The sequence below is a fragment of the Prionailurus viverrinus genome, chromosome F2, assembly GCF_022837055.1.
Source record: "Prionailurus viverrinus isolate Anna chromosome F2, UM_Priviv_1.0, whole genome shotgun sequence".
Lineage (NCBI taxonomy): Eukaryota > Metazoa > Chordata > Mammalia > Carnivora > Felidae > Prionailurus > Prionailurus viverrinus.
The window spans coordinates 83549914-83572419 of NC_062578.1; the positions used below are offsets into that span (position 1 = coordinate 83549914).

The following is a 22506-nucleotide window of genomic DNA, read 5'->3' on the forward strand; positions in this document are numbered from 1 at the left end:
ATAAAGTTGAATTTAAAAGATGTTCAATTAACCCCAAAGAAGAAAAAAAACCAAAAAAGCAAAGAACAGAGAGGACCAAAAAAAAAAAAAAGCAAAAGCAAGATGACATATCTAAACCTAACCATGCAAATAATCACATTAAGGGGCCCCTGGGTGGCTCAGTCAGTTAAGCGTCCGACTTCAGCTCAGGTCATGATCTCATGGTTCGTGAGTTTGAGCCCCACGTTGGGCTCTATGCTGACAGCTCAGAGTCTAGAGCCTGGAGCCTGGAGCTGCTTCCGATTCTGTGTCTCCCTCTCTCTCTGCCCCTCCCCTGCTCATGCTCTCTCTCTGTCTCTCACAGATAAATTAACATTAAGAAAAAATTAAAAAACAAAAAACAAATAATCACATTAAATGTGAGTGGTCTAAATCCCCAAATAAAAGGCAAAGACAGACTGTATAAAAAAGCGGGACGCAACAATGTGCTGCCTGAGAGAAAATTACAATAAAAGCATAACAACAGGTTAAAAGTAAAGGCTGGAAACAGAGATACCATGGTGGCACTTCAAAAGAAACCTGGAGTGCCTGTATTAACACAAACAGATCTGGGGACAAAGAGCACTATGAGGCATCAGGGAGCACTGCGTGATGATAATGGGATCCGTTCGTCAAGAGGACACAACAGTGGTAAATGTCTGTGCACCGCACTGCAGGGTCACACAACGTGCTTGGGCATTTATTTGCCTGTGAGAAATCAAAGCGTGTGTGTGCACAGGTATTTACCTTAATGCCCACAGCAGCTCTATTTGTACCAGCCAAACCTGGAAGCAACCGAAATGCCATCTCAAGGAGGAGGGCCCACACAACGGAGTACTATTCAGCACTGAAAAGGCAACGAGCTGTTGACATACGTAACGACTCTCAAGACAGTTACACCGAGTGAAAGATGGCAAAAAAGAGTCCATGCTGTCTGATTCCATTTATATAAACACCTGAAGAATGCAAACTGCTCCATAATAACACCAGGCAGATCGGTGGCTCCCTGGGAGTGAGTGGCAGCACCAAGAAGGGCTGGGGTGACGAGGGAAAGGAGACTCTCGTGGCCCACAGGGATGTGCACAATCACGACTGTGCAGTCTCACAAGTACACACACACACCAACACGTGTCAAAATGCATGCTTTACACATGGCTGTTGATGCCTGTCACCTCCCCCTCTGAGAAGAAACGAGGTCAGAATCGTAACATTGAGCGGGATCTTGTCTTTTCATTATGCTTTCCTGGACTACTTCAACGGTTTTTGTGAAAATTTGTATCTTCATAATGGGGAGGGGGAAGATCAGTAAAACTACCAATTTTTTTTTTTAATTTTTTTTCAACGTTTATTTATTTTTGGGACAGAGAGAGACAGAGCATGAGCGGGGGAGGGGCAGAGAGAGAGGGAGACACAGAATCTGAAACAGGCTCCAGGCTCTGAGCGGTCAGCACAGAGCCCAACCCGGGGCTCAAACTCACAGACCGCGAGATCATGAACTGAGCCGAAGTCGGACGCTCAACCGACTGAGCCACCCAGGCGCCCCAAACTACCACCAATTTGAAAAAGAAAAATCCACACCTGCCTCACCCCAAAACCTCTACCTCAGGAAGCAAAGCTGTTGAGGGGTTGTTTCTGTCCCTCTGGGAAGAGGAGCATCTTTTCAAAAATCAAAGTGGAAATCTAAGTCTACATAAAACTTATATCAAAGGCCCACTGGGTGGACGGCTGAGTCACTTTCCCTCTCGGCAACAACCAAGGTTAAAAGCAAAAAAGCAGACAAAACTGATGGACTGAGAGGACAGCGAGGCCAACCTCAAGGCTCCACCGGGAGAACCCGGCTCCAGAACTCTGCAGGTGGCAGGGGAGATGTAGCATCCAGGCGGGCTATGGGCAGGCAAGACCGAGCGCCTGACCCAATGCCCCATCACGGAGGTCAAATGTCATTGATTCATATGGCTTGATCTGTTGTTATTAAGGGCACATTTGTAAGAATTTCATTGAAAGAGATGGATGGGGCAGAGGTTAATTTCAGAATTTCAGTAAATTAGTGGGAAAAAAAAGATTAAGCAGCACAAAATTCTTGGGGCGCATGGGTGGCTCAGTCAGTTAAGTGTCAGACTCTTGATTTCAGCTCAGGTCATGTTCCCAGGGTTCGTGGGTTCGAGTCCTGAACTGGGCTCTGCGCTGGGATTCTCTCTTACTCCCACTCTCTGCCCCGCCCCCACTCATGCATGTGCATGCTCTCTCTCTCAAAATAAACAAACATTTTTAAAAAGCACAAAATTCTTTTGTTTTCAACAAGAATAAAAATCTGTAATGATATCCTTGAATAAAAAAGGACAGATGCCATTCAAACTATGGCAAAAGTGACACACACATGCAAACAAACACTCCACACCAACAGAGAGAATGAAAACCAACACGGGTTGCTGAAGACAGCTGTCAGAAGCACACATGGGGTGACAGAGGCTGGGCCCTGAGCCTCCTGCCTTAAAAGGACAGCATCTTGGGGCGCCTGGGTGGCGCAGTCGGTTAAGCGTCCGACTTCAGCCAGGTCACGATCTCGCGGTCCGTGAGTTCGAGCCCCGCGTCAGGCTCTGGGCTGATGGCTCAGAGCCTGGAGCCTGTTTCCGATTCTGTGTCTCCCTCTCTCTCTGCCCCTCCCCCGTTCATGCTCTGTCTCTCTCTGTCCCAAAAGTAAATAAACATTGAAAAAAAAAAAAGGACAGCATCTTATACTGGGCGAAATAATAAAATCCACACATGATGCTCTAGAGAGTCCTAACCAAAGCTAATTGGGAAACTGAAACAAAACAAAACAAAACAAAACAAAACAAAAAAAGGGCAAAACTACAAACACAAACAAGTAAACAGAAAGGCTTTAGAGCAATGCCAGAGCATCACCTGAAGGGGATTCCATGAGAAGGAAAATCTTTTTTTATTTGAGAGAGAGAGAGCGAGCAGGAGAGCAGGGGAGAAGTGCAGAGGGAGAGAGAGAGAATCTCAAGCAGGCTCTACATTCAGCTCAGAGCCTGGCACAGGGCATTCTTGAACCCATGAACCTGGGATCATGACCTGGGCCAAAATCAAGAGTCAGGCGCTCAACTGACTGAGTCACCAGGGCGCCCCCAGGAAAGTCCTTTTTTGACGACAGAGGACGTATTCAATGTCGAAGATGTAACACAATTAAATCTGACATACTGGCTAACACAGGGCAGAAGCACACAGAGCTACAATTGCACAGGCAGAACAAGGTGCCCATAGGGCCTTGAGGCCCAGCCCGTGACATCAAAAGGAAAAAATAAGTCATTGATGCAGTGAAAATGCATAAATGAACATGGGATTTCATACTCGTAAACTAGGAAAACTATTTTTTTTCTTTTAAAGTTTTTATTTATTTGAGAGAGAGAGAACACAAGCAGGGGAGGGGCAGAGAGGGAGAGAGAGAATCTTAAACAGGCTCTGCGCTGTCAGCACAGAGCCCGACATGGGGCTCGAACCCACAAACTGTGAGATCATGACCTGAGCCAAAGTCAGACACTTAACCAACTGAGCCACTGAGGTCCTCTGGGAACACTGGTTTTCAAGTGTCCACAGAATATTTCCAAATTGCATTATCACTTATACAACAAAAAAGCCCAATAAATTTTAGAATGCAGACATTTTAGATGTTATTCCTTAGACACAATATAATGATTAGAATATGTAACAGAAGCTAAATAAATTTACACTCTTGGAGACTAAAACAAGATTCACCTGAGTACAGCCAGGTCCGGGCCAGCCTAGCTGCTGAGCATGGTGACCCTTGGGAGAAGAGCTGGGGCAGGGCGGGGGGGGGGGGGGGGGCTGGCAGGGCTCTCTTTCGGGGGGAGCAGGGTCGGGACCTGCAGACTGTATACCCCCAGACCCAGAAGCAGCCGAAACCCCCCATGCCCCCCACGCTGCAGGGACCACAGCCTAGGGCTCTGCTGCACCCTGGAACTCCAGCAGCCCAGAGGCTCTCGCAGCCCTTCCCAAAATGTACCCAACACAGCAGTCCAGTCCAACTGCACCCAATCTGATTTGCACCCTAAACCGAGACACCTTAACAGCTATACGTGGGGTGTTGTGTGAGAGCACATGTGTGTGCATCTGTAAGTGTGTGCACTGAAGTTGTGCATGTGACCTTCTGTCCTGTGGCACAGCCACCACATAAGCGTGGCTCTTCTGTTCAAACGTGGCACCCAGAGGGAAAATACCTCTGGGAGTTGTGTGACAGCTGCTTCTGGTTGAAAACAAGGAGATTTTTAGTGGATGACATTCTGCTGTGTAAACCGTCTGGACCCTCACCACAGAATTGCTCTTACCTGCCATGAACAGAAGTGGTGGCTGGTAATGAGCCAGAATAGTTTCAGGCAGGCGGCCAGCCCTGGGGAGAGGAGATGGGGCCAATGTCCCGGCTGACGTGCATGGATTCAGCTAACTCTCAAAAATGAGGGAAAATGTGGTATATTTTCTATAAGATCAAGACAGCAAATTTACCATTCACATGTTCTTACAGAGGAGAAAGGAAAGAATTATCTAAAGAAGAATGAGGTAAGAAGGAACCAGGGGCAAAGAAACAGAAAAGTGGGCAAATCTACACAGGGGCTAACTGAAAAAGAAAGAAGGCCTCCTGGGGTTGGGAACCTTGTGGCCAAGGCGACACTGGCTGCAGAGTCCTGGTAAGTCCCACATGCCCACAAGCATTTTAAGTACAACCACGGAAGAAAAATTCCGTGGAATAATAAGATACATGACAGAAGGGAAAATAAAACCAAATCTACTTAACCTAGTAAAAGGCAAAACCAAAGAGAAAGGCAGTCTACTAGTTCTCTGTAATAGTAACAGCCAAACATGAGGGGACACAAACTTAGGAACTACTCACTCAGCAGCAGCAAATATAAGCGGCTGGGAACCAGAGACCGCAGACCTCTTGAGTGGCCCTGCAGGCACGGGGGACCGGCTACCTGTCAGGGGTCAGCACTCCTCAGAACGCAAGTCAATGGGTCCAATGAGAACGCCCCCTGGATCTTCTGTAGCATTTATACGACGAAAGTAAGGCACGTAACCAGCTGAGACTGAGACAGTCTTTTTTGTTGTTGAGAAAGAGCGAGTGAGCGAGAGCACGTGTGTGAGTGCAAACAGGACAGGGACAGAGATCAAGTGGGCTCCACGCGGAGTCGGACATGGGGCTCCAACCCACAACCCTGGGTTCATTACCTGAGCCGAAATCAAGAGTCAGATGCTTAACCGACTGAGCTGGCCAGGTGCCCCCAGCTAAGACAGTCTTAAAGATCAAGAAGAGAAGGGGGTTCCTCACCACCCAGGGCTCGGGCCGCTGATGTGAGCAGACACACAGGCGTGACTGTGGTCTGGGGCAAAGTTGGGCATTTTGGAGATGAGAAGGAAAGTAGCTCCCCCCAGGAAAGTAGTTCCAGGCAGATGCAGGTCTCAATGTGAAGATAAACTGTAAGGAAAATGCAAGACATGGAAGGGAGTATCTTTGGATGTAGGCCAAGGAAGAACTTTTTAAATAAAACGTTAAAAGCATAAACCACTAGGCCAAAAGACTAATAAACTTGGTTGCATCGAAAGGACACAGGGACCAGTTAGCAGTCAGGTGACAGAGGACAGGACACTCATGGTATCTAAAAGCAATGAGGAATTGATATCAGGAACACAGGAACTCCTGCAAACTAACAGAGAAAGTAAGCCAGCAACGCCAGTGGGAAAATGAGCAAAAACAAATAAGCCAACAAACACAAGAGAAAACTCAAGAGGCGAATGAACTCAAGAAGAAAGAATAAGAATCAGAGGCAAAGAAGAAACAGAAATCAAAGTGCTGGTGAGACGCTCCCCACCCCACCAACTGAAGTCCGGTGCCGGGACTGCTGGTGGCCTTGCTGCACAGACCCCTGGGCCCGCACCGAGACCCCGGCAATGGAGGGGCAGGGGCGGGTGCAGCGCCATCAGTGGTTGGAAAAGCAGTACCCATGAAGGAGGCACCCAGCCTACGGCCCACACGTCACAGGAGCACCTGGGACCTGCAAGACGCATGCCAGGTGCGCAGAGTGGGAGCAGCATGGGGACAACCGGGGGAGGAGAGGGCAGCAGTGAAGAACACATACCTGAAAGGACACAAAGATGATAATCCTTTTGCTGTGTCAGTGATCTAAGTAAACAGAACGGCAATCATCCTGTCAGACCAAAGGCAGGTAGGTGTCAAGTAAACCCAACAGCTATACATTATTTAGAAGAAACGCACTCAAAGTATAAGGAAAGGGTAGTAGTTTGGGGAATGATGTTAAGAGGCCAATACCAACCAATGAGAAACAGCAATGCTATGCCAGGATCAAAGCAAGCCAAATTCAAGGCAAAAACGTGATGACATAATGACTAAAGGAATAATTCCCCAGGAAAACGTAACAGTCCTAAATTCATGTGCAATCCACAGCTTCAACACAGAGGAAGCAGTGACAGATTAAAAGGAGAAACAGGCGAATCTACCTCTTCAGAAGTGATACATCAGGCAGACAAAAAATCAGCAAGAAACTGGACCGATGCAACAGATTTGATGTGTGTGAGCCACATCTGGGTAAGTGGCCGACTCTTGATCTCGGCTCAGGTCATGATCTCATGGTTGGTGGGTTCAAGCCCCGCATCTGGCTCTGTGCTGACACTGCAGAGCCTGCTTGGGATTCTCTCTCTCTCTCTCTCTCTCTCTCTCTCTCTCTCTCTCTCTCTCCTTCCCTCTCTGCCCCTGTCACTCAAAATAAATAAATAAACTTAAACAACAACACAAACAACAGACTTGATCTAACGAACCCTAGACCTAACAAACGGAAAAGAAAATATTTTTGAAATTATTTTGAAATTTTGTAAAATCATTTACAAAAATTCAGGATTTAAGCCACAGCAAGTCTCAAAAACAAAAATAAAAACAAAAACCATGGTTTCTGACCAAAATGAAATTAAGTTGGCAATAAAGAACAAGAATGGAAAAAAAACCCTATAGTTTTGAAAATTAAGACATTTGTAAGTTATGAACAAGTCAAGGAAGAAATCTTAATTAAAATCAGAAAATATTTTGGGCGCCTGGCTGGCTCAGTCAGTGAAGCGTGCAATTCTTAATCTTGGGGTCATGAAATTGAGTCTCATGTTGGGTGTAGAGATTACTTAAAAAAAAATTTAAGTCAGAAAAGATCTACCATTGGGGACACCTGAGTGGCTCTGTCAGTTAAGTGTCTGACTCTTGATTTTGGCTCAGGTCATGATCTCAAGGTTCATGGGTTTAAACCCCACACTGGCCTCTACACTTACAGTGTGGAGCCTGCATGATGTTCTCATTCTCTCTCTCTCTCTCTCTCTCTCTCTCTCTCTCTCTCTGCACCCCCCCACCTCCTCGCTCACTTGCGCCCTCTCTCTCTCAAATATAAAAAAAAAAAAAACACTTTATAAAATTGGATTTGAGATGTCAAAAAACCTGCATATTCCTGTGCATATTCAAGACACTGATTCAGTAGTTAAAAACGTATTCACACAGCCACAGCCCCAGGTGGTGTGTAAGTGTGCAGCCAGACAACCTGGAAGCAGGGCGTTTCAGAGGACACTCTCCCAAACACACAAGAAGGAAAGTACAGGCCAGTTTTACCTATCAACACAGGAAAAAAGCCTCAAAAAAATATTAGCAATCTGAATCTATTTTGAAAATGACACAGACCGGGTATTCTAGGAATGCAAGAAACATAGAATTAAATGCTGACTGCGGCTGGGTCCCGGGCCCGCTGTGACAAAGCGCAGCAAACTGGCAGCTTAAAACAACAGAAAGTCATTCTCTCCCAGTTCCGGAGGCTGAAAGTCCAAGCTCTAGCTGTGGGCAGGGCTGGTTCCTTCTGACCACTCCCAGCCTTCCTCTGGCTCCTGGTGGTGCTGGCGACCCTGGGCGTCCCCTGGCTTGTAGACGCATCCGTCTGTCTCTCGCTCCATTGCCAAGGGTGTTCTCCTCATGTCTCTGTTCTCACTAGGACACGGGTCCTACCTAAGGCCCACCCTCCTCCAATGTGACGTCATCACAACTCTACTAACTACATCTGAAGAGACCTATTTCCAAATAAGGGCCCATCCTGGGGTCCTGGGGGTTAGGACTTCAACATATCTCTTGGGGGAAGACACAGTTCAACCTGTAACACTGATATCAATAGACTCAAAAAGAATACTTGATAAAATGGTACATCCACTCACAGTAAAGAACCTGACAGTGTGCCTGACAGTAAAGTGTGACTCACAGTAAAGAACCTGACACTGTGCCTGACAGTGTCACAGCATTACAGGTATAGGTATGCAGCCTGAGTGCTAGGACAAGGCCAGGCCTGGTGTTAGATCAGCAAGAGCCCAGAAATAAGACTGATATATAACAATCTGTGTGCATGCACCAGGAATGAGGAGAAGACAGGACTTTTTTATTTTTACTTTTTAAGTTTATTTATTTTGAGAGAGAGAGAGAGAGAGAGAGAGAGAGAGAGAGAGAACAAGTGTACGTGCAACTGTCCAGGAGGGACAGAGGGAGAGAGAATCCCAAGCAGGCTCCGTGCTATCAGCACAGAGCCTGACGTGGGGCTCGATGTCACGAACCATGAGATCACGACCTGAGCCAAAATCAAGAGTCAGATCCTTAACGGACTGAGCCATGGAGGCACCCCAAGCAGGACTTTAAAAAGAAACGTAGGGGCACCTGGGTGGCTCGGCAGTTGAGCATCCGACTCAGCTCGGGTCGCAATCTTGTGGTTCACGAGTTCGAGCCCCACATCAGGCTTGATGCTGTCGGCGCAGAGCCCACTTTGGATCCTCTGCCCCCGCCCCTCTCTGCCCCTACCCCACTCTCACTCTCTCTCAAAAATAAATAAACATCTCAAAAAACAAAGAAACAAGAAATATAAAATAGATAAAGCACCTGGAAATAAACCTTAAAAAACATGCAAGCCCTTTGTGGAGAGAAGTGTAACACATACCATCTTAACGTGGGAGAAGACAAGACAATGGAGACACCCATTTCCCCTAAACTGATCCATAAACTCAACACAGTTGTACTCCAAATCAAAGAGGGCTTCTTGTAGAAATCCTGGCCCCACACTGACCCAGTAACCCCACAACCCCACAGAACATCCAAGGAACTTGGAAAGGATACTCCGGCCCCCAGGTAGCAGGGTGCAGGGCAGAGAAGGGTGGCCCGCTTCTCCAGTCGGTGCCCAGAGTGTGGGTGACAGACACATTTGTGAACAGAATCCTAAAAAGAATCCAATCTGTCCACCTAATTACAGAGATGAGTCAGCAACCAATAGGATAAAGAGTTCAAAAGCACCACAATCCAATAAAAGTGAGACTTTATCTGATGAGCCCAGAGGCTGCTGGAGCTGCTGGGTCGGAGAGAGCTCAGGCAGGCCTTTGGGCTGCTGCACAGCGTGGGCCTCATAGGGAGCCAGAGGTGGAGCCCACGCACCCATCTGCTTTCTCCACAGTGCTCATCCCTGGGGTTCCTCAACCTCACCAGCGGAAGCGCCACTTTCTGGGGACAACCCCCAAAAGCCCCTCTGAACCTCCTCATGCCACCTGGCCACTGCCTCTTCGGCCTCTGACCTCTGGTGTGTCCAATGCAGGGGCCCAGGGCAGGCCACCTCAAAATGTACCACGATGGCAAACTGATTATTATTTTTGCACTGAAGGTACTTGAGAAACCCCGGTGCAAGGTCATCAGACACACCTCTGTCTCCTGAGAGCAGGAAGTAAACCTCCCACATGAAAAATGCCCTCCCTGTACTAAGAAGTAAAAAGAGGGGCGCCTGGGTGGCTCGGTCAGTTAAGCGTCCGACTTCGGCTCAGGTCATGATCTCGCGGTCCGTGAGTTCAAGCCCCGCGTCGGGCTCTGTGCTGACAGCTCAGAGCCTGGAGCCTGTTTCAGATTCTGTGTCTCCCTCTCTCTCTGCCCCTCCCCTGTTCATGCTCTGTCTCTCTCTGTCTCAAAAATAAATAAACGTTAAAAAAATTAAAAAAAAAAAAAGAAGTAAAAAGACACCCTTATCACCAGAGATATGGGCTTCATACCTGTGAAAGCTGGAGAAATAGACCTTGTTGGTGTTTTCACTAATCCACTACCCCAGCTCACGTTGTGCTTAGAATTCCTCACTGGCAAAGCTCCCAAAGATCTCTTTTTCTTTTTCTTTTTCTTTTTCTTTTTCTCTCTCTCTCTCTTTCTCTTTCTATGTTTACTTATTTATTTTGAGAGTGGGAGAGAGACAGAGTGTGAGTAGGGGAGGGGCAGAGAGAGAGAGGGAGACACAGAATCCGAAGCTCCAGGCTCTGAGCTGTCAGCATAGAGCCTGACGTGGGGCTTGAACTCACCAACCGTAAGATCATGACCCGAGCCAAGAACAAGAGTCAGATGCTTAACTGACGCTTAACCAACAGAGCCACTCACGCACCCTGCAAAAGTCTGTTTTAGCCTATCAATTCCTCACAAATTTATTGTCTCTTTGCCTAAAATATATAAGAACTACTGCCTTGGTCATTTCCTGGGGTCTCAATTTCATTACTGGACCTCTGTGTGCACCAAATAAAACTTTATTTTTTCTCCCGTTAATCTATCTTCTGTCAATTTAATTCCTAACCCAGCTGGAAGAATCCTGGGAGGAAAGAAGGAAATTTCTGCCCCCCAGCGCCAGCATCCACACTGGTCTGACCCCTGTACGTGCCCCATCTTCCCCAGCCACGTAGGAGCACCACAGCTAGCTGTCCGGCCCCAAAGAGCACCCCAAATCTGCTAGCACACCCACCTGACCATGCCACAAAGGAATGGAATGTCCAGTTCCTGCCGATGGCTGCCAACCAGCCCTGTTTCCACCGTTGGCCCCTTGGACATCCTTTCCACAGGAGCAACATGGACCTTGAGGCATAAACCACGTTTGGTCACTTTGTGGTTTCCACTGTCCTTGAGTGGAAGCAGCCTGCCCGGCCTTTGGCCCTGCCTGCCCCATTGCTACCTCCCTGTCCCTGCCTGGCCTCCAAGGCCAATATCGCATCCCTACATCCTCCCTGGTTTGTCACCTCATTGTCACCAGGGCACACACCGTCCCATCATCTTCCTGACCAACCATGCCTTCTGCACTTGGCTCCCTGAGTTCCAGGCTTGGAGCAGCGCCTGCTGGGTGTGGGCCCTGGGGTGTGGGGCACCTGGGATACAGGGCACATCTGGGGGGTGCTGATGCCATATTCATGCTTCCCACAGTGGACAGAACCCAATGATCTCACAGTCATTAGCCAGAAGACCCCCAGCCCAATGCCTCCTGACAACCCTGTCTGGAAAAGACAAGCGTGGCAGCCCCCATCCCTCCAGAGGCTGCCCAGCAGGGGACAGACCTTGGCCCTCCTCATCCCCAGCAGAGGCTCTTGCCAAACGGAGACGAGAGCATTCTGGGGGCAAGGGTGGCAGCTGGTGCAGGCAGCTGCTTGCATGAGGTTCAGGCCCCACCTGGCACTTGAGGGTCTGGCCACCCACCCGCCTCACCTGCTGCTCTCTTCCTTCAGAGCCCCGAAAGCGGCCTGCCGGCTGGCCCTCCCCAAAGGCTCCTGCACCTTCTCGCCGGCGTCCAGCTCGGGCTCCAGGGAGGAGCTGGTGCTGCCCTCGTGGCTGACGCTGCTGCCCCGCCCGGGGCTGTTCTCCGCCGAGGCGCGGGGTGACTCAGTGTTCTGCTTCAGGGTCTGCAGCTTGGCCAGGGGGATGATGTCACAGTCCTGCGGCCGGTGCCACACGGTGCGCTGAGTGCTGGCGTTGTAGTAGTAGAAGCGGGAAGTGTTGGGGTCAAACAGTTCCCACCACTGGTTCTCGCTGGTGCGCTTGATGCGGACGCCGGCAGGAGGGTCCCACACGCACTCGCCCGTGACCAGGTTGGCATACATGCGCTCTCGGGTGCGCGGCTCGATGATCTCCACCCACTCCAGCCTGAGAAAGAGCGAAAGGGGTGTCAGCGGGGTACGCTGGCTTCCGTGGACAAGGGGTTCCTGCAGCCTGGCTAGAGGGGGGTCCCGGCCTCAGGGCTCAAGGGGCTCCTGCAGCCTGGCCCAGGACAGGGAGGTTGGAGTGGAGAAGAGGGCTGCCTCCAACCCCAGGCCCACTGCACCTCAAGCGGTGCCCCCTGTGTCCCCAGCTACAGCACAGTCCAGCTGCTGCGTGGTCCACCCAATGGCAGGGGGCGGGGGTGGTCTGTAGACCCTCGCACCCAGTATCAGACCCCTTCTCACACCACTGGCTCCCAAATACAAGAAATCCTATCACTTATACAAGAAACCCAAGCCAAACTGACGTCCCACTCCAGATTTTCCACATGCTCACTACTGTCCAGCCCCCAGGAGCCCTCTGGGGAGTCTTGTGCCAAGCTGGCCTCGGAGGAACCTGGACACAGCCTGGCTGCTCTCAGTCCGTCCATCCGCCTGCAGCAGGAGTGGACACCCTTGTCTCTATAGTGGGCCCAGCTGGGATGTGCCTTGGTGTTCTGGAGCCATTTCCTCCAGGGGCCCCCAGGGTGCCCCCACCCACCCCAAGGATACAGCTTTCATCCTGCTAAGTTTTTTAATGCAAAAGAGGACTTGGAAAACAAGGTATGCAAACTGAAGCTATTCAGAACAAGGACATTTTATTGTTATTTTTTATTTTGGAGAGAGAGAGAGAGAGAGAGAGAGAGAGAGAGAGAGAGAGAGAGAGAAGAGAGAGAGAGATAGAACTCAAGCAGGGGAGAGGAGCAGAGGGAGAGAGAGAATCCCAAGCAGGCTTCACGTTCAGCAGAGAATCTGACACAGGGCTCAATCCCATGACCCCGAGATCATGACCTGAGTTGAAATCAAGAGTTGGACACTCAACCGACTGAGCCACGCTGGTGCCCCATGAATAAGGCAATTTTAATGCCTGTATGTGTGATATCAGGCTGTGTCTGGCTGACATCTGGCACATTTTTATTCTGCTTCCAGTTTTCACACCAATTAATAACCCTTTAAATGCCACAGACCTCTCTGCCATGTGGAGGTTCTGTGTCTGTCTTTCCACTGCTCCAGAAACCTGTGATGGGCACAACCCTCATTACTGCTGGGGTAGTTGGAGGCCTCCAGCTGGGAGCACGGGGGGGCTCGCTCTCTCAGCACTGGACTCCCCGTACTGGGAGGAGCGTGAGCCACATAACTTACTGTGTACTCCCAGCAGCACTGAGGCTCTGTGGCCTCTTTCAGGGTCAGCAGATGCTTCCGGAAGCCAGTGGGGAGGGCCAGGTGGGTCCTGGGTCCCCATCTCAGCCAGCACCTGGGTGTGGGGTGCCCGGCACAGCACAGTGTGGAGCCAGTCTGCGAGGAAGGGATGGGGCGCCGCTGTGGGGCACACGAGGATGTCACTGCCTCAGAGGCAGGAGGCGGAGAGCTGGAGGGGGGCAGGGAGGAGGGCGGGCAGAGAGAGAAGGGAGCACGGCGGGGCCAGATGCGGGACCAGCTCGTGGGTCTCCACAGAAGGGCCAGATGGTGCGGGCGAGGTGTAAGCAGCAGGGCTCATGAGAGAAAGGGGGGCGGGGAGCAAGCGGACAGCCCTCCTGACCTGACTTCACCTCACCTGAACAGCAGAGGGAAGCCAGGAGCAGACAGGGAAGGTGGTGAGGCCATGGTGTGCGCCGTTCTGTCTCAAGAGAAGGATAAAGAGCAGCCATCTGGACGATGGAGGAGGACCCATCCGTTCTGTGGGTGCCAGGAGGTGCCAGGGGGATCGAGCCCAGACTGCTGCTCCAGGGAAAGGGGACGCCAGTAGATGGCTGGGTGAGTCTGAACCCACAGCATGGGGCCACCCCCTTCTCACGGGGCCCACAGGCTGCACCTCACCTCCAAGGGAGGCCAGTGGGGCCTCTACGACTGATCACCCCGTTTCACTTTCAAATTTTTAACTTTTTGTTTTGAAACCATCTTGGCCACGGAGGGTGCTATAACAGAACACGGCGGAGTGGGCAGCACACAAACAACAGACATTTACTTTTGCAGTCTGGATGTCTTGCAAGGTGTCTGCAGGGCCGGGTTCTGGTGATCTTCCTACTGCACACGGCACCCTTCCCTCCATGACGGACCCGCGTCTGAGTGTGCGGCTGGCTCTGTGGGTCAGTGTGAATCTGACCAGCACCCTGGTGTCCTCACCACGACAGCTGTGGACAGTCTGCACTGCTGAGGTCCCTGCTTCCTCTTCAGGTGTGTCTTGCCTATTCCTGGCCCTTGCTCTTGCCCACAAACCCTCGAATCAGCCTGTCGGCACCTCTGCTGGGTCCACCGCAGGAGGGTTAGACGTGCCTTCCACCCAAACCGTGTACCCACTCATCCAGGTCTCCCTTAAAGGATGTGCACATCTTTCATCAGATTTATTCCTAGGCTTCATACATACACACTATTGTAAATTGCATGTTCTTTTTATTGTCTTTTATTTTTTATTTTTAAAAATTTACATCCAAATTAGTTAGCATATAGTGCAGCATGATGTCAGGAATAGATTCCTTAATGCCCCTTACCATTTAGCCCATCCCCCCTCCCACAACGCCTCCAGTAACCCTCAGTTTCTTCTCCATACTTATGAGTCTCTTATGCTTTGTCCCCTTCCCTGTTTTTATATTATTTTTGTTTTCCTTCCCTTATGTTCCTCTGTTTTGTCTCTTAAAGTCCTCATATGAGTGAAGTCATATGGTTTTTGTCTTTCTCTGACTAATTTCACTTAGCATAATAACCTCCAGTTCCATCCACGTAGTTGCCAATGGCAAGATTTCATTCTTTTTGTTTGCCGAGTAATACTCCATCGTATATATGAACCCCATCTTCTTTATCCATTCATCCATCGATGGACATTTGGGCTCTTTCCATACTTTGCCTCTTGTCGATAGTGCTGCTGTAAACATGGGGTGCATGTGTCCCTTCGAAACAGCACACCTGTATCCCTTGGATAAATGCCTAGTAGTGCAATTGCTGGGTCTTGGGGTAGTTCTATTTTTAGTTTTTTGAGGAACCTCCAGACTGTTTTCCAGAGCGGCTGCACCAGCTTGCATTCCCACCAACAGTGCAAAAGAGATCCTCTTTCTCTGCATCCTCACCAACATCTGTTGTTGCCTGAGTTGTTAATGTTAGCCATTCTGACAGGTATAAGGTGGTATCTCATTGTGGTTTTGATTTGTATTTCCCTGATGATGAGTGATGATAAGCATTTTTTCATGTGTCGGTTGGCCATCTGGATGTCTTCTTTGGAGATGTGTCTATTCATGTCTTTTGCCCGTTTCTTCACTGGATTATTTGCTTTTTGGGTGTTGAGTTCGATAAGTTCTTTATAGATTTTGGATACTAACCCTTTATCTGATATGTCATTTGCAAATATCTTCTCCCATTCTGTCGGTTGCCTTTTAGTTTTGCTGATTGTTTCCTTTGCTGTGCAGAAGGTTTTTATCTTGATGAGGTCCCAGTAGTTCATTTATGCTTCTGTTTCCCTTGCCTCCAGAGACGTGTTGAGTAAGAAGTTGCTGCGAGCAAGATCAAAGAAGTTTTTGCCTGTTTTCTCTTCGAGGATGTAATGGCTTCCTTACATTTAGGCCTTTCATCCATTTTGAGTTTATTTTTGTGTCTGGTGTAAGAAAGTGGTCCAGATTCATTCTTCTGCATGTGCTGTCCAGTTTTCCCAGCACCACTTGCTGAAGAGACTGTCTTTATTCCATCGGATATTCTTTCCTGCTTTGCCAAAGATTAGTTGGCCATACGTTTGTGGGTCCATTTCTGGGTTCTCTATTCTGTTTCATTGATCTGAGTGTCTGTTCTTGTGCCAGTACCATACTGTATTAATGACGACAGCTTTGTAGTATAGCTTGAAGTCTGGGACTGTGATGCCTCCTGCTTTGGTTTTCTTGCTGAAGATTGCTTTGGCTATTCGGGGTCTTTTCTGGTGCCATACAAATCTTAGGATTGTTTGTTCTAGCTCTGTGAAGAATGCTGGTGCTATTTTGATAGGGATTGCATTGACTATGTAGATTGCTTTGGGTAGTATTGACATCTTAACAGTATTTGTTCTTCCTACCCAGGAGCATGGAATCTTTCTCCATTTTATTGTGTCTTCTTCAATGTCTTTCATAAGCTTTCTATAGTTTTCAGCATATGGATTTTTCACCTCTTTGCTTAGATTTATTCCTAGATACTTTATGGTTTTTGGTGCAACTCTAAATGGGATTGATTCCTTGATTTCTCTTTCAGTCGCTTCATTGTTGGTGTACAGGAGTGCAAGCGATTTCTGTGCGTTGATTTTATACCCTGCAACTTTGCTAGATTCATGGCTCAATTCTAGAAGTTTTTTGGTGGAATCTTTTGGGTTTTCCATATAGAGTGTCATGTCATCTGTGAAGAGTGAAAGTTTGACCTCCTCCTGGGTGATTTGGATGCCTTTTATTTCTTTGTGTTATCTGACTGCAGAGGCTAAGACTTCCAATACTATGTTGAGTAACAGTGGTGAGAGTGGACATCCCTGTCTTGTTCCTGACCTTAGGGAGAAAGCTCTCAGTTTTTCCCCCATTGAGGATGATATTAGCATTGGGTCGTTCGCATATGGCTTTTATGATCTTGAGGTATGCTCCTTCTATCCCTACTTTCTTGAGATTTTTATCAAGAAAGGATGCTGTATTTTGTCAAATGCTTTCCCTGCATCTATTGAGAGGATCATACGGTTCCTGTCCTTTTATTGATGTGATGAAACACGTTAATTGTTTTGCGGAGCACGTTCTTTTTAAAAACAAAATCGGGACATATAACATATACAGACAAATGTACAAAACACAGAGATAAGTTTAATGAGCAATTATGATTCAACACTGGTGTCGCTATCACTCACCAACAAATAAAACGAGGCAGCATCCAAGACACAGCCACATCACACCTGTTTGCCCCGAGGACACCACGATCCTGAGTTTTAAGGCAACCGTTTTCCTTGCTTTTATAGTCCAAACATCTTTGAAGATAACCCTAAACAAATTTTTTGAGGTGTGTCTATTTTTTAATCACACATTCACGCAATAAAACTATTTTTTGTGTGTCTCGTTTCTTTCACTTGCAACCGAAACCCATTGACACCGTCTACCTGGCTGCAGCCCGCCCAAGTGCACAGTGCACAGTGCTGCACTGCCAGAAGCTGTCACACGGTTTTGTGTGTGTGCATGTGTTTTTTTTAATGTTTTTATTTATTTTTGAGAGACAGAGAGAGACAGAGTATGAGCAGGAGAGGGGCAGAGAGGGAAGGAGACACAGAATCTGAAGCAGGCTCCAGGCTCCGAGCTGTCACCACAGAGCCCGACGCGGGGCTCGAACTCATGGACTGTGAGATCATGACCTGAGCCGAAGTCGGACGCTTAACCGACTGAGCCACCCAGGCGCCCCTGTGTGCGTGTGTTTTTACGTTTGTCTGTCGGTTTCTTTGTTTAAGTAATCTCTATACCCAACGTGGGGCTCAAACTCACAATCCCGAGATCAAGAGTCCACTCAGGTGGACTTGAGCCAGTCAGGTATCTGGGTCACATGTTTTTAACATCTGAGTGGTTTGCCATCTGGGATTATGTTTCACAGCTCTGCTGTGCACATCCTCACCCATGAGCCCTGCGCAGGGGCTGCAGAAGCCTGCAGAGGTAAGACGCTGGGTCCCAGGAGTGCACACCAACTGTCCGGAGGACCCCGACTTGCTCCCCTCTGAAGTGTGCCCAGCAATGCTGCTTGCTCCTCACCCTCACCTGCTGGTAGTGTCCAATTTTTACATTGTTAAATTTATAATTTTCTGATTGGTGATGGTGTACAGAAACACATTTTGTACATTACTTAAAAATTTTTTTGGGGGGCGCCTGGGTGGCTCAGTCGGTTAAGCGGTCGACTTCGGCTCAGGTCACGATCTCGCGGTCCGTGAGTTCGAGCCCCGCGTCAGGCTCTGTGCTGACGGCTCAGAGCCTGGAGCCTATTTCAGATTCTGTGTCTCCCTCTCTCTGACCCTCCCCCGTTCATGCTCTGTCTCTCTCTGTCTCAAAAATAAATTAAAAAAAAAAAAAAAAGTTAAAAAAAAATTAAAAAAAATTGTTTTTTAATTTATTTTGAGAGAGAGACTGCAAGTGAGGGAGGGGCAGAGAGAGTGGTGGGGAGAGAGAGAGAATCCCAAGCAGGCTCTGCACTGTCAACACGGAGCCTGATGCGGAACTCAAACTCGTGAACCATGAGATCGTGACCTGAGCCAAAATCAAGAGCCAGACGCTTAACCAACTGAGCCCCCCAGGTGCTTCTGTATATTACTTTTATAAGTAATCTTCCTCAATTTTCCTATTGACTCTAACAATTTACTATAGATTCACCTGGGAATAAACAAGGAAGAGCCCTCTTGTCATTTGTGTGTAATGTAACGGAACTGTCTTTGTAGACGATGTTAACGATTTGGCAAATAAACAGAACAAATAACTCACTATGACATATATTCAGGTGCAAGTTCACTTTCAATTAGTGAAACGCAGGATCTGGGGGACTCCTGGATCTGAAGGTTGGCATCTTTAAACAATTCTGGAAAACTCTCCGTGTCCACATTTTGAAGCAAACCTCCCAATGCTCTGCCTCCTTCTGGGCCCCACGGGGCCCTCACTCGTGTCGTGGAGCCTGCACATCCCGCTCCATCTTGCCTGCCACGCCAGATTGCCCCCTCAGTCCCTCTTCCTACTTCATTCGTTCTCTCTTCAGCTGTGTTAAAGCTGCTGGTCCTTCTCCAGTGTCGTTCGTTCCTCGGGGTCTTTCGTTCTCCACTCACACGTGCAAGTTCCTCACGGTTCTGGAAACTCGGCGATTCTGTAACTGATGATTCCAGTATAGGCATCTTTAATGGGCCTCTCCCTGCCAGTCTCACTCCGGATGCTCTGTTTCCCTAGATGTCTGTCCTCTGACTCTGACTTCTCTGCGCTCCCTCTCTGTGCCTGCAACAGGACTGCTCAGCACTACGGGAATAAATCTGGCCCCACAGTGCGACGTCTCCACAGGGTCCACACCTGCCCTCACCTTGCTGTCCACGGGATGCTTCAACATGCTCAGCGTGCTTCCCAGGCCTCCCATCACCCTCCTATCCACAGACGTCCCTCAGCTGCCCCATAGAGAACCCAGAGATTAGGTGTCCCTCCTCCCCAAAGATGTCCCTTAGCTGCCTCACAGAGAGCCCAGAGTGGAGAGGTCTCTCCTCTCCACAGACGTCCCTTAGCTGCCCCACAAAGAAGCCCAGGTCTAGGTGTCCCTCCTGTCCACAGACATCCCTCAGTTGCCCCACAGAGGGCCAGAGCGAGGAGGTGCCCCTTCAGTGCAGCTCGCCCTCGACACCCTACACGAGCACCTGGCCTACCCCGCATCCAATCCCACGCTCCCGTCGACAAACTTTTCACACCCAACGTACAGGCTGGTAACCCTGCCGCTGACTTACAGAACCCCGAGGACCCCCTTCAGGGAATCGCTGCTTTGCTGTGGGTCGCCGCACCCAACAGGGACATCTTGAGAGCCCAGCGCAGGGAGGAGTCCACTGTCTGGGTAAGCTGCAGCTCTCCTCCTCCTTGCGCCCGCGGTCAAACTGGGCTGCTCTCGGGGGACGGGCTCTGCGGTCTCCTGCGACCCCCACCCACCACATGTCAGTCATCCTGTGTGAGGAAGAACAGAGTGTCCTGGGGACAAAGGCTGGGAGAGAATGTCCCGGAACTGTGAGGACAGGAGGCAGGCCTGCAGGCTGTGCCGTCCGGGCCGCAGCCACCCCTCAAGGCCAGCGGCTGTGGAAGATGGGGCAGGAGTCCCCTCATCATCTCCCGGTCTGCCCCCTCCAGGACCATCCTCCACCACAACCACCGGTTTGCTGCTCACGTGAAAACCTGCTTCCCCAGCTGCCCCACGGCACTGAGCGGGACTGCGCCAACCCTGCTTCTCCACGCAACATGAGTGTGCCAAGTGGCCCTCTTCCCTGCCATGAGGCAGGTCTTGACCTAGCACAGAGACCCTCACCCCTGCTCCAACCGCCTTCACTTGCTTGCAGCACCCGGCTGGCTGCCAGCTGGCCATTCCCCTCAGTGTAGACACAGCAACATTCTAACCCTGTGAATTGGGTCGCTGTACCTGGGAAACCCTCGGCAGCTTGAGCCATCCCAGGGACAACACGCACTCCCAGAAAACTCACACTTCCCACTCTCGGCTTCCTGATCTGGCCAAGCTCTCCTCACAGGACAGCCGGCCACTTGTGCCTCCACCCCCAGAGCCACTTACACAGGCACCTCCTCTCAGCTACCTGGCAAATACTGGGACACCAAAGGATGGCATCCTATACTCAGAGGCACCCATGCACGCGGGCCAAAGAGCATGAAAGGGACCCGCAGATGTTTCAAAGAAGACAGGCCGGCTGACCAAGGGCTATCTCCACCCAAGGCAGGAAAGGAAGTAAGGGACAGAGTGGGGGGACCCCCAAGAAGACACCTGGATGCAGAGGCCTGGAGGCCAGGGCAGGAGCTTGCTTGAGTGAAGGGCCAGGGCAGGAGGCTTGAGTCTTGCTTGAGTGAAGAGAGAAACCCTGAGAATGGCTCTCGGCAGGGCTGATATGATCTCACTCAAGCTGATTCATAGGGAACAAGGATGGAGACTTCTGGAAGGCCAGGCAGGAGCCAGCCCCAAGGTCAGGTTGGGCATGGGGCACGGACCCCCAGGCGGGTGAGAGGCTGCTGGAGGGCGGGAATGGAAGGTCGGCTGCGTGCTGGGCTCCCTGAGGCGAGGAAGTGCGGCACCCTTGCGCCCCCAGGCGGCCACCCCACGGTGGTCCCTGCACCCTGCCCCCTCACACAGCTGTGCTGCTCTCCTATCCCGCCTCACAGTGATGGATTTGACCAGAACGACGTCCACAAAAGCCCCCAAAAGACTGTTCTGGCAGAAAAGCTCCCAAAGGGCTGAACTGAACATTCTAAGCCCTAAAGAAGCAAGACCAACTCTTATTTTTGCTTTAAATACACTTTCAAGTGAATCTGATGGCTATAACTCTCTCTCTAAACAAAGAATACCATCTGTTCCCTTTTTGGCACACTCCTGTGTGTGCGTGGGTAGAACCCCACTTTTTCAGAAGAATGTTCTGGTCACCCCTGGGGTACAGCATTGAACCAAGACCCGTGGGGAGCCAGAGGGCAGAGAATGCATATAGGATGTGGATCCCTGCACAGAGTAAGGAGGAGACACAGCAGAGCTGGGGCTGGGCCGGTGCTCAGCTCCCCCACCCAGACCCCTGCCAGGCAGGCTGGGGAGAGGGGAGCTTTGTGTGGCCTGGAGATAACCACCTCCTTGCTGGAGTAGGTGCTGTCTATGCCCAGCGCTCGGCCCGTGGGGCCGGCATGGTGCACGGACACGCAGTCACCAGCCATGTGACAACGAACTGTGCTCCAACTGCCCCTGTGGGCTTCCCTGCCAGAAGAGGCCCAACACTGCGGGCGACAGACTGGCAGTAGTATCTGAGGTGAGTCAGTGAAAAGGAGCGGCAAGCTGGCCTGTGGCGCCCTCAGTGTGCCGGGAGTGGTGCGCACGAAGTCGACACACAGGGCCCTTCCAGCCTCCCCGGTTCTTACAGATACTCACTTGCAGACAATGATGTATTCAAATAAGTATTTCCTGAAATAACGTAATGAGTGTCAGGTATGTGCCAGGCAACTGACCAGGTGAAAGGGACACAACAGTGACCAAGCACATTCTCTGCCCTCCAGATTCTTATGACAAGTGCGGGACCCACTCACTGGGGAAAGGAGTGTTTTCAACAAATGGGGCTGGGACAGCTGCATGTGCTGCACATGCAAGAAAAGGAAGCTGGACCCCTACCTCATACCACACACGGAAGTTAACTCAAGATGGATCAAAGACCTAAACGTAAGAGCTAAAGCTATAAATCTTGGAAGAAAACATAGGGGTAAATCTTCATGACCGTGGATTTGGCCATGGATTCTTGGACCTGACACTAAAAACATGAGCAACAAAAGAAAAATAGCTAAGTTGGACTTGATCAAAATTTAAAACTTTTGTGCTACCAACAATACCATTAAGAAAGTGAAGGGGCGCCTGGGGGCTCAGTCTGTTGAGCATCTGACTTCGGCTCAGGTCATGGTCTCATGGCTCGTGGGTTCAAGCCCCACGTCGAGCTCTCTGCCGACAGCTCGGAGCCTGGAGCCTGCTTCGGATTCTGTGTCTCCCTTGCTCTCTGCCCCTCCCCCACTCGTGCTCTGTCTCTGTCTCTCAAAATAAATAAATGTTAAAAAGAAACCAAAAAAGAAAAGAAAAGAAAAGAAAAGAAAAGAAAAGAAAAGAAAAGAAAAGTGAAAAGACAGCCATGGAATGGGAAAATACATTTGCAAATCACGTATCTGATAA

General features: G+C 49.8%; 1 protein-coding gene across 4 annotated transcripts in view; it reads right to left on the reverse strand.

Moving 5' to 3' along the window:
* The window catches only part of ARHGAP39 (Rho GTPase activating protein 39), a 110105-nt gene that overhangs the window by 32369 nt on the left and 55230 nt on the right, over nucleotides 1-22506 (reverse strand). For 2 of the 4 annotated variants that reach the window (XM_047842345.1, XM_047842344.1), the window contains exon 3: nucleotides 11597-12031. The exons of 1 other annotated variant lie outside the window; for it this stretch is intronic. In XM_047842345.1, coding sequence (XP_047698301.1) covers nucleotides 11597-12031 — 435 coding nt within the window. Of the gene's footprint in view, nucleotides 1-10865; nucleotides 10972-11596; nucleotides 12032-22506 lie in introns of those variants that run through there. One more of the 4 variants, XM_047842346.1, reaches the window with a different exon arrangement.